The following is an 11,998-nucleotide window of genomic DNA, read 5'->3' as shown; positions in this document are numbered from 1 at the left end:
CTTGTTCGGCCAGTTGGTGCATGGTAAGTCGAGTGAGTGAGTGAAAACTTTATTAGCTCTAGATTCGGATTGTGTTCGGCGGTTTTGAGATGGCTTCGTCCATCTTGCTCAAAGGTCGGTTGCCCTTAGTCCAGGGCTCCGCTGGATGCTGCTGCCAGTTTTGCTCGCCGAATCAGACCTTCTTGGTCGACCCGACGATCGCTGGAGAGCACTCCCTCCCATTGCTCCGCACTCGGGTTTGTTATCACTGGTACCACGCTTATCCTCTGGCATGCCCACGTTATGTGGTACAGCGTGGGGGGTTCTTGGCACCAAGGGCATTTGTCATTGTATTGTGTTGGATATATTTTGTTGAGTACGTGTAGGTTCGGGTAGGAGCCCGTCTGTAGCTGTCTCCACGCGACAGAGTCCTCTCTGCTAAGGGAGTTGTCCGGTGGTGGATACCGCTTTCTGCAGCCCTTGTAATAATTTAGAATTGCCGAATAATCTTGGGGTACAGGTTCGTTCCCCTCGAGGTCGCCTACGTTGGATGCTCGGTAATAAGTGTACCCTCGAGCTATCCTGTCCGCCTCTTGGTTCCCTGTTACTCCCGTATGTCCCGGCGTCCATACTATCGTATGCCTGATTGGTTCTCCGTTTGTTTGTCGTTGTGTTATGTGGCCCCCAGAGCGGAGTATGCGGAGCGCTCTGTGCCCTATTCTGCCGCGTAGGTAGTTGCGGCATGCTGTTTGTGAGTCTGTAAGGATTTTTAGAGACCGTTTAGACCGATAGCCCTCCGCTGCCGCTAGAGCGACGGCCGCTTCCTCAGCCTCGACTATCGTACAGTCTTGTAGTGATGCGCTGGTGATCTCGCGTAGGGTTGAGTCAATCACCGTTGTTACCGCATTACTGTTGTGCTGCCCCGCTGTTCTGGTGTATGTGGCTGCGTCCACGTATACCGTCGTTTCTTGGGGTGCTAATGTCTTTTGTAGGTATTCAGCCCTTGCCTCTCTGCGTGCTTTGTGTAGGTTGGGATCCATGTTCCGGGGTATTGGCGTTACTTTTAGTGTGTTGCGATATTCGTCCGGAATTGTTTCTGTCCTCTGTATTTCTTGAATTTGATCGGCGCGGCCCAGTTTCTTTAGGAGCTCCCTGCCAGATGGGGTCTGTTGTAGTCTGCGCAGTTGGGAGACTAGTTGTGCCTCTCTCAATTCATCGAAAGTGTTGTGTAGTCCTAGGGCTAGGAGCTTTTCAGTTGAAGTGCTGTGAGGAAGGTGGAGTGCGGTTTTGTAGGCTTTGCGTAGAATCACGTCCGCCTGTTGTACCTCACTCTTGATGGGATTATAGTAGGGGAGGCTGTATGTCACTCGGCTGACTACCAGGCTTCTGACCAACTTAAGTGTGTCCTCCTCTCGCATGCCATGACGTCTGTGTGAGATGCGCGTGATCATGCGGGCCACTTGTAGAGTGGATGCTTTGAGTAGGGCGAGAGTGTGAGTGCAGCGTTGGTTTGACTGTATCCACATCCCCAAGATTCTGATGAGTGTTTTTTCCGGTATCGACTTCCCGTCGAGGTAGACGTTCAACTTTAAGTCGTCGCTAGTGGGGACTGTGCGATTTTGTTTTCCTCTCCAAACTCTTAGGAGCTCTGATTTCTCGGTGGAGCATGCTAGCCCTCTTTCTCTGACGTAGTTCTCTACGCAGGTGGCTGCCTTTTGTAATTTCTCTTCTTTCTCTCCGAGCGAGCCTGTGTTGACCCAGATGGTGATGTCGTCGGCATACATGGCATGGTGTATGCCGTCGATTGCTTTTAACTGTTTTGCCAAGCCAATCATGGCTATGTTGAAGAGCGTAGGGGAGATGACCGATCCTTGAGGTGTTCCTTTATTTGGAGTAAGAAATTTGTCTGATCTGAGCTCCCCCAGGCCAATCGTTGCCGTTCTATTTGAGAGGAAGGCTTTGACGTAGCCGTAGATTCTCCTTCCGCAGTTCAGGTCGTTCATGCCCGTAAGGATAGCCTCGTGACTGACATTGTCAAAAGCCCCCTTGATGTCCAATGCCAGTATTATGTTTTCTCCGCTCTTGGGGACGTTCCCAAGTACTTCTTCTTTGATTTGAAGTAGTACATCTTGGGTCGATAGTTTTGCTCTGAAACCGAACATGCTGTGGGGATACAGTTCGTTGTCCTCCATGTACTGTTGTAATCTCAGCGTCACCACTCGTTCGTACAGTTTTCCTAGGCACGATGTGAGCGAGATCGGTCTGAGGTTCTCAATTTGTAGTTTCTTGCCTGGTTTAGGAATCATGACAACCTCCGCATGTTTCCACTCCTCGGGGACGGTCTCCGCTTCCCAGTGTTTGTTGAGAAAGTCCGTTAATTCAGCGACTAGCTCATCACTGAGGTTGCGGATGAGTGCGTTATTGATCTTATCTGCACCCGCGGCCGTATTTCTGGTTGTGTTTCGAATCGCTGCGTAGACCTCTTCTCGCGTGATGGGTCTGTCCAAGGTGTCGTTTTCACTTCCTCGATAGCGCTCTGCGTAAGCTGCTGGGTGTGTGTCCCCGAAGCACTTAACGCGTACTTTTTCCAGGAGTGCTGAATCTGGTCCCTTGAACTGGTGGATTAACCGGTAGATGGCTTTGTTATTTTCTGCCTTGGTTTTTGTTGGATCTATGAGAGCCTTGAGTATATGCCACGTCCTCGATGTGCTCAAAGTTCTGTTGAGGGAGTCACTGAATTGTTGCCAGTTTTGCCTTGCCAATTGCGCCGCGTACTCTTCTGCTTTCGCTGTGACTTCTGCGATCTTAAGTTTTAGTTTTCTGTTGTACTTTTGTTTCTTCCACCTCTTGGTGAGCCCGCGTCTAGCTTCCCATAGCTTGAGCAGCCTGGCGTCCACCTCGGGTGTCTGCGTCGTTCGCGCGATTTCTTTAGTGTACTTGCGCTGTTTTTCTTTCAGCATGTTTCCCCACTCTTCTATCGATTGGATCCCTTTCGCGGCGAGATTCCCGTCGCATGCCTCGCGAAAAGCGCTCCAATCCGTAATTTTTGCCGATCCCAGCTGGCGCTTTAGCCTGTCTGAGGTTACTTGTGTTTTAAGTATATAGTGGTCACTGCCCAGATTTTCTAACAGGTTCTCCCACACTGCCTGTTCCGCTCCCCGTATGAATGTGAGGTCGGGGCAGGTTTCGGTACTGACGCTGTTTCCGATTCTGGTTGGAGTGTCTGAGTCTGTGAGGAGGGTGCAGTCAGTGTTTTCTGCTGCCGCTGCTAGTGCTTTGCCTTTTGGGTTAGCTGTTTGGTATCCCCAGCTTTTGTCCATGGCATTGAAGTCTCCTAGTATGATTAGCGTGTTGTTTTTTGCTAGGTTGCGTGCGCCATGGAAAAGTTCATGGAATTTTGCTTTCCTCTGTTTTGGAGGACTGTATGCGTTCACAAGGAAGATGCTGCCCCTCTTTCTTTTCTTCTTTGGTATAATTTCTACTATCACGTGTTCTACGTCGGTGTCGGCAATCTTGTCATGGTTTATGGCGATGAGCGCCTTACTGACTAGGGTTGCCGTTCTTCCTTTCTCTTGAGTCTCGTAGCACGTATATCCTGCGAGTGTTGGCGTAATGCCCGTCTCTTGAAGCGCTATGATGTCGGGCGGTGCTTGTTGTGTATGAATGTGTTGTTGGAGGAGGCCCTGCTTCTTGCGGTAGCCTCTGCAGTTCCATTGCCATATGTCTAGGGTTTCTTTGTTGCCTAAGGTTTTGTTGGCCATATTTAAGCTTCAGTGTTGTTTGTGGCCGAGTTGGCGAGGGCTGCTAGCGCGGGCCGGTGGTAGGCCTTTTCTCTAATGTTATCGGCGAATTTCTGTTTGCGGATGCTGCTCCGGAGTTCTGTGACTTGTAGTTGCACTTGTTGCATCATCTGCTGCATCATCTGCTGCATCATCTGCTGCATCATTTGCTGAATTTCTGCCTTAAATTGACTGAGATCCTCGTTGCCTGTTTGCGACTGGGCTTGGGTTTGTAATGTTTGTGGCTGCGGAGGGCTGTTCGACTTAAGGTCTCGTACTGCCTTCGTGAGCTCTGCTATTTTGCGCTCTAGCTCTGTCTGCCTAGCGCGTGATAGTTCTAATTCGCGTCTCAGCGCTGTTTTCTCCGCGTCCTCCTGTCTAGGTTGGTCGCGGTTGCTGTTTGTGTTTGTGTTCTGTTTGTTAGTTATCCCTCCCGAGTGCGGAGCAAACCAGGGGTTTTCGGCTCCCCAGCTCACCTTGACGCCGCCGCTCTTTCGGGCTTGCTTCTGCTTGTTCTGCTGCTGCTGCTGCTGCTGATGCTGCTGCTGCTGCTGGCTCCCTCCCTTGATGGCCGGGGGTGGCAGGGGCGGAAAGGACCGTGACCGGCTCCGTGAACTGCTCCGTGACGTCCGGGATCTCGAGCGGCTCTGGGAGGACTCCCCCTCCGAGCTGAACCACCTCGGTTTCTCGCCACGGTCGTTCCGGCTGCGACGTCTGCTCTCGCGTCCGCCGCCGTTGTTGCCGCTGTTGGCCTTGCCTCGCGGCTCCCTGGCTTTCTTTAATCGGTCTTGACACTCCCTCGATCCGGTAGCGTGGTTGCCCCCGCAGATCAGGCATCTCGGGGTACACTGGTGGTCTTTTGGCGGGTTTTGCATCCCGCACTGTTTGCAAGCCTTGGCGTCCGGTGTGGGGCACACGTCGGAGCGGTGACCTTGTTGGCAGCAAACGTAGCAGATTTGTCTTGTGGGCCGATACGGGTAGCACTTGTACTCGGCTCCGCAGTAGATGACATGTTTCGGTGTTATGGGTCCGTCAAAAGTGATGACAGCTGTCTTGGTCTTGCCTAGTCTTCGAGCACTGTGGATGGTAACACCCTGTGTGCGCGTCCACAAATCGGCTTTCAGTTCCTCCGGTGTCGCTCCGGGGTCAACTCCGTGTATCACGCCACGCCGGGTGTCTTCCGGTGCGGCCACGTAAGCGTTCACGTCGTATGAGCGTCCTTCGATCTTGAGGCTAGTGATGCGTCTCGCGAGCTGGGCGGCCTCTTCGTTCGGCGTGCTCACGATTATAATATTCGATCCTGTACGGAGCCTGGTGATCAGGTCTCGTCCTTCGAACTTGTTGCTGCATGCCGCGGCTACGGCCCGGGCCACTTGGAATTGCTGGAGCGACTTGACTACAAGTCCCTTCGGTCGCAAAATAATCTTAAAATCGTCCCTGGGGAGCGGGGGCAGCCTTCGCCTGAGCTGCCGTTGCGTTCCTTTCCCGTCTTTTTTCAGCGCGCCGGCAGCTGGAACGCCAGCTGTGGGCGTAGACGCCGGGGATACCCCTCCGAGGTCACCTTGTGCGGCCGGGGAAATTGGGGCGTTTGCCGCGGCGTTCCGTCCGTTTTTTCTCTGTCGCTTCTTTTGGCGTTTGGTCAGGGCCAATTCCCAATTTGCCTCGTCTTCTTTTTGGGTGTCTTGCTGCTCCTGCATGGCGGATTCCTCGATTCCCCCGCCTGCCGAATTCTCGGAGTCGGAGATGTCGAGGAACGCGTCGTCCATCTCTTGTGCTTCTAGCAAATTCGGGGCTATTCTGCTCGTTGAGGGCTCAAAATTTTGGTATTCTGCGGTGCGGGAGGCGGTTCCAGGCTGCATCGCGGTTGCTCAGCGGGCCTGGCTGCCCGCGAACGCCCGTAGTCGTGCTAAGCCTAAGTAGGCTCAGCGGCGAGCGTTTCCCACCAAAAAGTCGCCCGAGCCACGCGGGGCTTCAAAGTCCGGTAATATTGCCAAAAATTGTCCTACCGTTTTGAAACCGGTGTCCGGGTGATCCAGCTTGTGAGTTCTTTCAGATCCAACAAAACGTTGGTGGCCCAGTGGGTCGAGATAGTCCGTGGGGATTGAAATCTGCGGAGCCCATGCGACGCACGTCCGCACTCCTCCGCTACCACAGGTGGTCTCCTGGTAAGTCGAAAACCAGTGGAAAGGACGCGTTTAGAAGCAGGAGAAGTACACATGACAACGCTGGAAACACAACTGCAAATAATTTACTTGGTGTATCGCCAACATCAGAACAGGGCGCACAAGAGCAACCACAAATGATAACAGAACAACAAAAACAAAATTGATTAAGCGACCGAAGATTTCGCGTCTATCTGCGTTTCTAACGAGAAATCTTGGAAGCCTTCAAAATCAAGCAGTTAGGAACTGATTGCATCAGCGACAGCTCCGTTAGATTCACGGCAAACGAGTACAGTTTCATGAATGGGACATAGGTTGCCACATGCAATCTTCGGTCGCTTAATCAATATTGTTTTTGTTGTCCTGTTATCGTTTGTGGTTGCTCTCGTGCATGTGCGCCCTGTTGTGATGTTGGCGATACAGCAAGTAAAGAATTTTCAGTTGTGTTTCCAGCGTTGTCCTGTATACTTCTCCTCCTTGTGAACGCGTCCTTTCCGCTGGTTTTCGACTTACCTACTCCTTTTAAGTTTTATTAAAGAATTTTCCCATCAAATCAACAAGCTTTTCTTGTGCATTGACGTGGCGTTCCATTAATTGCGCTTCCTTGTCTGAGGCAGCTGCCAGTGCGATGCGAAGCTGGCGTTGCTCTTCAAGCAGCTGCTGCTGGAAGCTCGAGCTCTCAGCCTTCCTCTTGCGCGAGCGCCGCCTCTGGATGTTGCCTGGCTCTTCATTTTCATTTCCTCGCTCTTCATCCTCGCACACAGCTGTGCACAAGGCATTCTGTGATGAACTGGGTACGTCCAGATCCCCAGCTGTGCTCCTTGGTGGACTTGCGCCACCTTCCATGCTGGCGATGAGCTAAAGAAAACAAATGCAAGAGAATTTATGATGGAATTTGTGGGCGCGAACAAACAAAACACAGAGAAGATACCACAGGACAGGCGCCTTCCTGTGGCCAAGAGAATTTACATGCGCTTATCATATTCCATGTACTGGTGGCAATGAAAGCAGCAAAACATTCTCGACTTAACTCTTGTTGTGCAGACTTCTTAAAAAAAAATTTGTGCTTCTCAGCAGTTGCACTGAAATTCATGTGAACAGAAAATGATGGCGCTGTACCATACCATGCAAACAGCTTTTGATTTGGTACAACAATAAAATAACATTTCCAGCTGTGAACAAGTTCACATTCACATGAATTGAATGAAGGAAGAATTTAATTTTAGAGAAAGCACTGATTGCATGAGTCAATATGCATGTAGGAGGCCATGGAAGAGCACTGTGCTTATAAATATATGGTTTCATTTCTATGCAACTGAGTCATAATGTGCACAATGTTTGGCGTAAAAGGGAGTGCAGCGGCATGCACTGCACTTTGGTTCACTCGCGTGATTAACAGCAAGCATTAATGCCGTGCCGAAAAAAATTGCTGCCTACCTGTTCCACTGTCACGCTCTCTTCGACCAGTGAATGATCATTGGCTGGCAGGCTGCCCAGAAACCTGTGGATTTCCGTGAAGTACATCCACGGAACTGGCGCTGAGCCCGTCATCCGTTGTTTGGAGCAGTTCCTGAAACAGTTTCACTCATTTGTTATTCGCACGCAAGTGTCAGAATGAGCAGGAAATGATGAGTAGCAAGAGCAAGCTGCATACAAAAAGATGAAATTATCTACTGTGAAAAGTGCATCTCGGGGGCGCCGCGTAATATAGCTCACAAGTAGGGGGTCGGGACATTCAATGCAGCTACACATTCGTTTTTAACTGATTGTGATACAGCAGCCAGTGAAAGCTTTCACCCCGCCTTCTCGGCGACTACAATACGCGGCTCAATCCTCACTCCGCAAACTTTCACGAAACCGTGCAGCTTCTGCGCACCGATTCCTATGAAAGCATTAGCAATCAGCTCAGAACACTTCATTTAAGACCAGCAAATGCCTTACCTGTAGGCTTGAGGGAGGTTATCAATCTTCGACTGCACCTGTTTGCGGGATTTAAAAATCCCGCTTCGAGCAAGGCCTTGCGCGATGGCCTCGTACACCTTTGCGTTTCGTTTCTCGGCCCTGAGGCTATCTAAATTTTCTTCCCATAGCGAGATGAGGGCCCAAGTCTCTCTTTCACTCCACGTGATCCGCGGTTTTGGCGGTTTTGCAGTAGGATCCACCGCGGATTCACTGCCACTCATTTTGTCAAAAATAAAAAAAAGCACGAAGCTGTACACACAGAAAAAAAAAGCAGTGCAGTCTCGGAGAGCGGGTAGTGTTGGCGGCTAGCGGCATCCAGTGAGTCTAGTGCCAACGGTAGGGTGTCTAGCAACGGCACCGCAGATGTGGCACTATCTGCTGTCTGCCACTGTCCGTACTTGCTGAAAACAAACAACATGGCCGACATGGCGTCGTAGTTACCATGACGCTTGTAAATCCGGGACGAGAGTATGGCGTGGTGAAACGGCCGCAAAACAAATAATTTGATATTTTAAAAGACCAATAATTTTACGAAGCAAATTTAAGAAAAGAGTAGCAATCGTTTCTTATCCCCATTTATTTTTTGCTGTTAACTTACTGGGAGCGAGAGTACTCCCTTGCAGCCTCAAAGGACAAACTCAAGCTGCCTTGGTTCGAAGTTCCTTCGAACTAGGTGTCCTTAGGCGCGTCGGTGTAGCAGCGCGCGTTCTCCCTTGGAGTAATGGAGCTTTAGTTCAAAGTACCTTTACAGTGCCCGTGTGACAGGGGTATAAGTCCCACCGGCGCTTCAGTGCGTGCGCGTCCTGTAATGTAAGCGACAGCCGATTTGAGGTCACCTTTAGCAAAACTACACTCGCTGTACATTTGGGTTCGCTGAAACTTGAGAATTTGCTCTCCCCAATCACCGAAACTGCGCACACACACCCTGTGAACTCATTAGGCCTAAGGTGGTCGCCGTCGTCGGCAAAGCGAGAGTAGCTGTTCAAGAGTGCGCATTATTTGCGCACGCTTTCATTAAAAGGCGCAATCAAGAAAATAAGATGGAGATTTTTAATTCTCAGAACAAATTTTTGAATGCCGCAGAACTGCTGTTGAGGCTACACGCTCGCCTTGTCGGACGAAGTGGAGGGAGCCCTCCAAACTCACTACGAGGAAAGTGCGTTCTCCAGCGAGTGTCACTAAAGCTCATCGTGTGACAGTGCTTAAATGACACTTTAAGCAAATGTCACTTGTTGAAAGTGAAGTTAAGTATAGTGCTCTCGCATTAAAAACTGTTCCAATCCGTGCTACACCTGGACTACCACATTGCAGTAATGCATGCGTAGTGTGTCGTGTTTTGTAGCAATGTATAGATATCGAGCGTTCTCACTACACACACCTTTATGAATTTGTCTCGTTGCGCTTGCATTTCCTGCTGTCGCCCAGGACGCCTTCCGCGTGAGGGAAACATCAAGAGAAACCTCATTTAGTGTTCTGGCTTCTTTGGCCAAGTGTCCAAGGGCTTGTGGGGATAGCTTGGCTAAACTACATGCTGGAAACGCTACTGCTTGAAATGAACGTCGCTTCTCAGCTCTCGGTCGCTGTTTGCAAAGGTGATCTCGGCGCCTGTTCACCGCGACAGACGCCCCGGCCCGCTGTCGCTTTGTCGTGGCGTTTGCCGAGCCAGGCGAAAGTGCGTCTCTTCGGGCTACTCCTTCCTCCTCTGTTCCCATTCATGTGACCAACTCCGCTTTACTGTAGAGCCTAGGCCATTCATTCAGTGTTTATGTCTCTTGGCTCCGTTTCTAGTTTTTCGTGTTCCTTTTCTGCCACGGAGTCGCTTCCCGCCACTCAGCGTAGAGCGCTAATGACTCCTAGAGACTTGCACTGGTGACTTATGGTGATGTTCGAGCTGTTTACAAAGCCACACACTTTTATGGTTGCGCACTTAAAGAAGGTTAGAAACACGATGAAAGTTAAAATTATTCCAGATGTACTTTTTTTTTCGGGTGACTTCTTGCGTCAAGTCGAAGGTGTAGCCTCGAAATGCATGTCTGTATTAATACACGCTTGAACAATACACTCATGGCCACAATTGAACAGCATCGAACAAAAACAAATATATCACCTCATCGCATGGCCGGAGTCTAGGAAACAATTTCCTCGTTTTCCTTCACTCTCTGATTTCTGTTACTATAATTTTACTTGGTCGATGAGGCAGACAGCGTGCTCACTTATTCCTGAGTAACTGTCACCATAAAGAAGACTAACAATATTTTTGATTCTTGATTTTGCGATTATGGTTGTTTTCTCAAAATTCAGCGCATCTTGCCAGTGCTATATTTGCTCAGTCGGCCACATGACACGGCACAGATATCCAGACGCACCCTAAGTGTGCTTTCGGTGCTCCAGCTTGCGTTCGTGCGTGCGTATGTGTAGCATACCGCGTGTGTAGCGAAAAATACGGCGCCGGAGAGACACGGCACGCAGTGTATCACTGCGTCTCTACATCCTGGAGGCACCTTTTGGAAACCTTACAACTCGTCAAAAAGAATCTCAGAAAGCATCCTCGCCCCTTCAAGCGATTCAACAAGCCTGTCAACCATCTTGCCTTTTCCGTCCCCTCTTTCTTTTCCCACTAGGTGCCTTTCTGAGTATCCGATTACTCAGTATGCGTTCGTCAGACGCAGAGGAGGCTTCACGCCACATTGATACTTTTCTTTCGCCCCCAAAGCCCTTCCTCCTCCCCCTTCCTCCCACATTGTTGAAGGTATTCCGAACAAAGCGTAACCCGACCGCCCAACCTGCCCAACCCCACCGCGGTGTTCCCACCCGTCTGCCCGTGTGCGGCTATGCGAGGCAGGAAAGGGGCAATGAAAAGAGAGAGGAGGAGTTCAGGGTGAAGCGGCCCGTGGTGGCAGTCTGCCGAACTAAACGGCTATGTCCCGCAAAGCTGCGCTTGACAGCTGCTTTAAAGTAATAACTTTGCAGCATTATCCATATATATTCAATGATTTTACACTAGCCCCCAAAACTTTGTCGCTGGCCATGCGACGCAGTGCAGTGTGTTTATTTCTCTTGCCGTCAGGTTGTGATTTCTCCTAGCAGCCTGGCGAGTGTGCACATGAAATACACTACGAGAATGCTGCCCGTGTCGCAAAATTATCTGTGCCTTCTGTTATTGCTGCCCAGTGTATTCACGTCAAGTCCGCTAAAACATTGTACCAAACGCTTTGCTTATTCCACCCCATGCCGCATTGCGTGACCAGTGCATTTTCTTTCCAGATAGATACACCACAGCGCACGCCGCAGCCGTCAGCACCGCCATCCCCCCCTGCAGTCCTCACCGCATCTCGCACCATGCCGGCCTAAGAAGAGAGGATGAGGGAGACGAGGTGCTGCGGCAGACGCTACATGAAACGTGGCGCTTGGCGGACCTTACTCCGGCCTGGAACCGCCAGAACTGTGCGCTTCAGCAGGGCCGGCTGGAGTGTGTACAAAGCGTGGCCTCTGCATTTTTTAAAGCAGAAACCCTCACCTTCAGCTTAAATACCCATGCCCAATTTGAACACTTCTACTTCTGTTTGACATCTATTGTGGGACGTGGTAGGGAGAGCTCAGTTTATGAAACAACCACAAGTTTTCTACAACCATACTTGCCCAAAATATCTCAGCACCTAACCTTTTTCACGAAGCTTAAGCCGGGTCTAAATAGTGTTGCTCAGCAAAAACTTAGGGCATTTTTACGGTCAAGCCATGCGGCAGGTGGCGGCTGCTGCGCGCAGTCGAAATGCATAGCAAGACCTGCTCCTCCAGACCGTCGACATGCTGGCAATCATCTTAAGAAGCCAGCTCGAGCCGCCTGCACCACTTTGAACTTTTCTTGTATATATTTATTTTAGTTTACTTTATTTACATGTGGCATTTAGTTTGTGGTTTTGTACTCGTTTAATATCAGCCCTGGGCCGAAGCATCGTTTGTGTTTTTTTAATTTGTTTTAACCTCTGCCAAGTGCAGGAGCTTCAAGCACTTTTTTTTCATTTTTTTGTTAAGTATTTCTTCTGAACTCTGCCTCCATGCACGATTTTTTATTTTTTTCTTATGTACTTCTGCGTTCTGCCTGGTGCTGAGGCTTCG

The 11,998-nt window shown here is 50.2% G+C and overlaps 2 protein-coding genes across 2 annotated transcripts; one reads left to right on the top strand and one right to left on the bottom strand.

Moving 5' to 3' along the window:
* Window positions 1-3,742: 3,742 nt before the first annotated feature.
* Window positions 3,743-5,750, bottom strand: LOC149362054 (uncharacterized). The gene has a single exon (XM_089568214.1). The coding sequence runs from the start codon at window positions 5,615-5,617 to the stop codon at window positions 3,743-3,745; it is 1,875 nt and encodes a 624-aa protein (XP_089424340.1). The 5' UTR covers window positions 5,618-5,750.
* A 3,660-nt stretch (window positions 5,751-9,410) lies between these two features.
* On the top strand, window positions 9,411-11,737 carry LOC149362053 (uncharacterized). Its single transcript, XM_089568213.1, has 3 exons — window positions 9,411-9,474; window positions 11,147-11,355; window positions 11,660-11,737. The coding sequence occupies exons 1-3, from the start codon at window positions 9,411-9,413 to the stop codon at window positions 11,735-11,737; spliced, it is 351 nt and encodes a 116-aa protein (XP_089424339.1).
* Window positions 11,738-11,998: the final 261 nt, after the last annotated feature.

Source organism: Amblyomma mixtum, chromosome 2, assembly GCF_055824585.1.
Source record: "Amblyomma mixtum isolate Tamu chromosome 2, ASM5582458v1, whole genome shotgun sequence".
NCBI lineage: Eukaryota > Metazoa > Arthropoda > Arachnida > Ixodida > Ixodidae > Amblyomma > Amblyomma mixtum.
Note: the sequence above shows the minus strand (reverse complement) of the source record. Positions and strands in the feature narration are given on the sequence as shown.

What these genes read in the sequence shown, in the direction of transcription:
- LOC149362054 (XM_089568214.1), bottom strand. Translation starts at nt 5,617, where the DNA reads ATGCAGCCTGGAACCGCCTCCCGCACCGCAGAATACCAAAATTTTGAG.
- LOC149362053 (XM_089568213.1), top strand. Translation starts at nt 9,411, where the DNA reads ATGCTGGAAACGCTACTGCTTGAAATGAACGTCGCTTCTCAGCTCTCG. An exon ending in CTCGGTCGCTGTTTGCAAAG is followed by an intron (nt 9,475 to 11,146) that starts GTGATCTCGGCG and finishes TTTTCTTTCCAG; the next exon opens with ATAGATACACCACAGCGCAC. An exon ending in AGCAGGGCCGGCTGGAGTGT is followed by an intron (nt 11,356 to 11,659) that starts GTACAAAGCGTG and finishes CGAAATGCATAG; the next exon opens with CAAGACCTGCTCCTCCAGAC.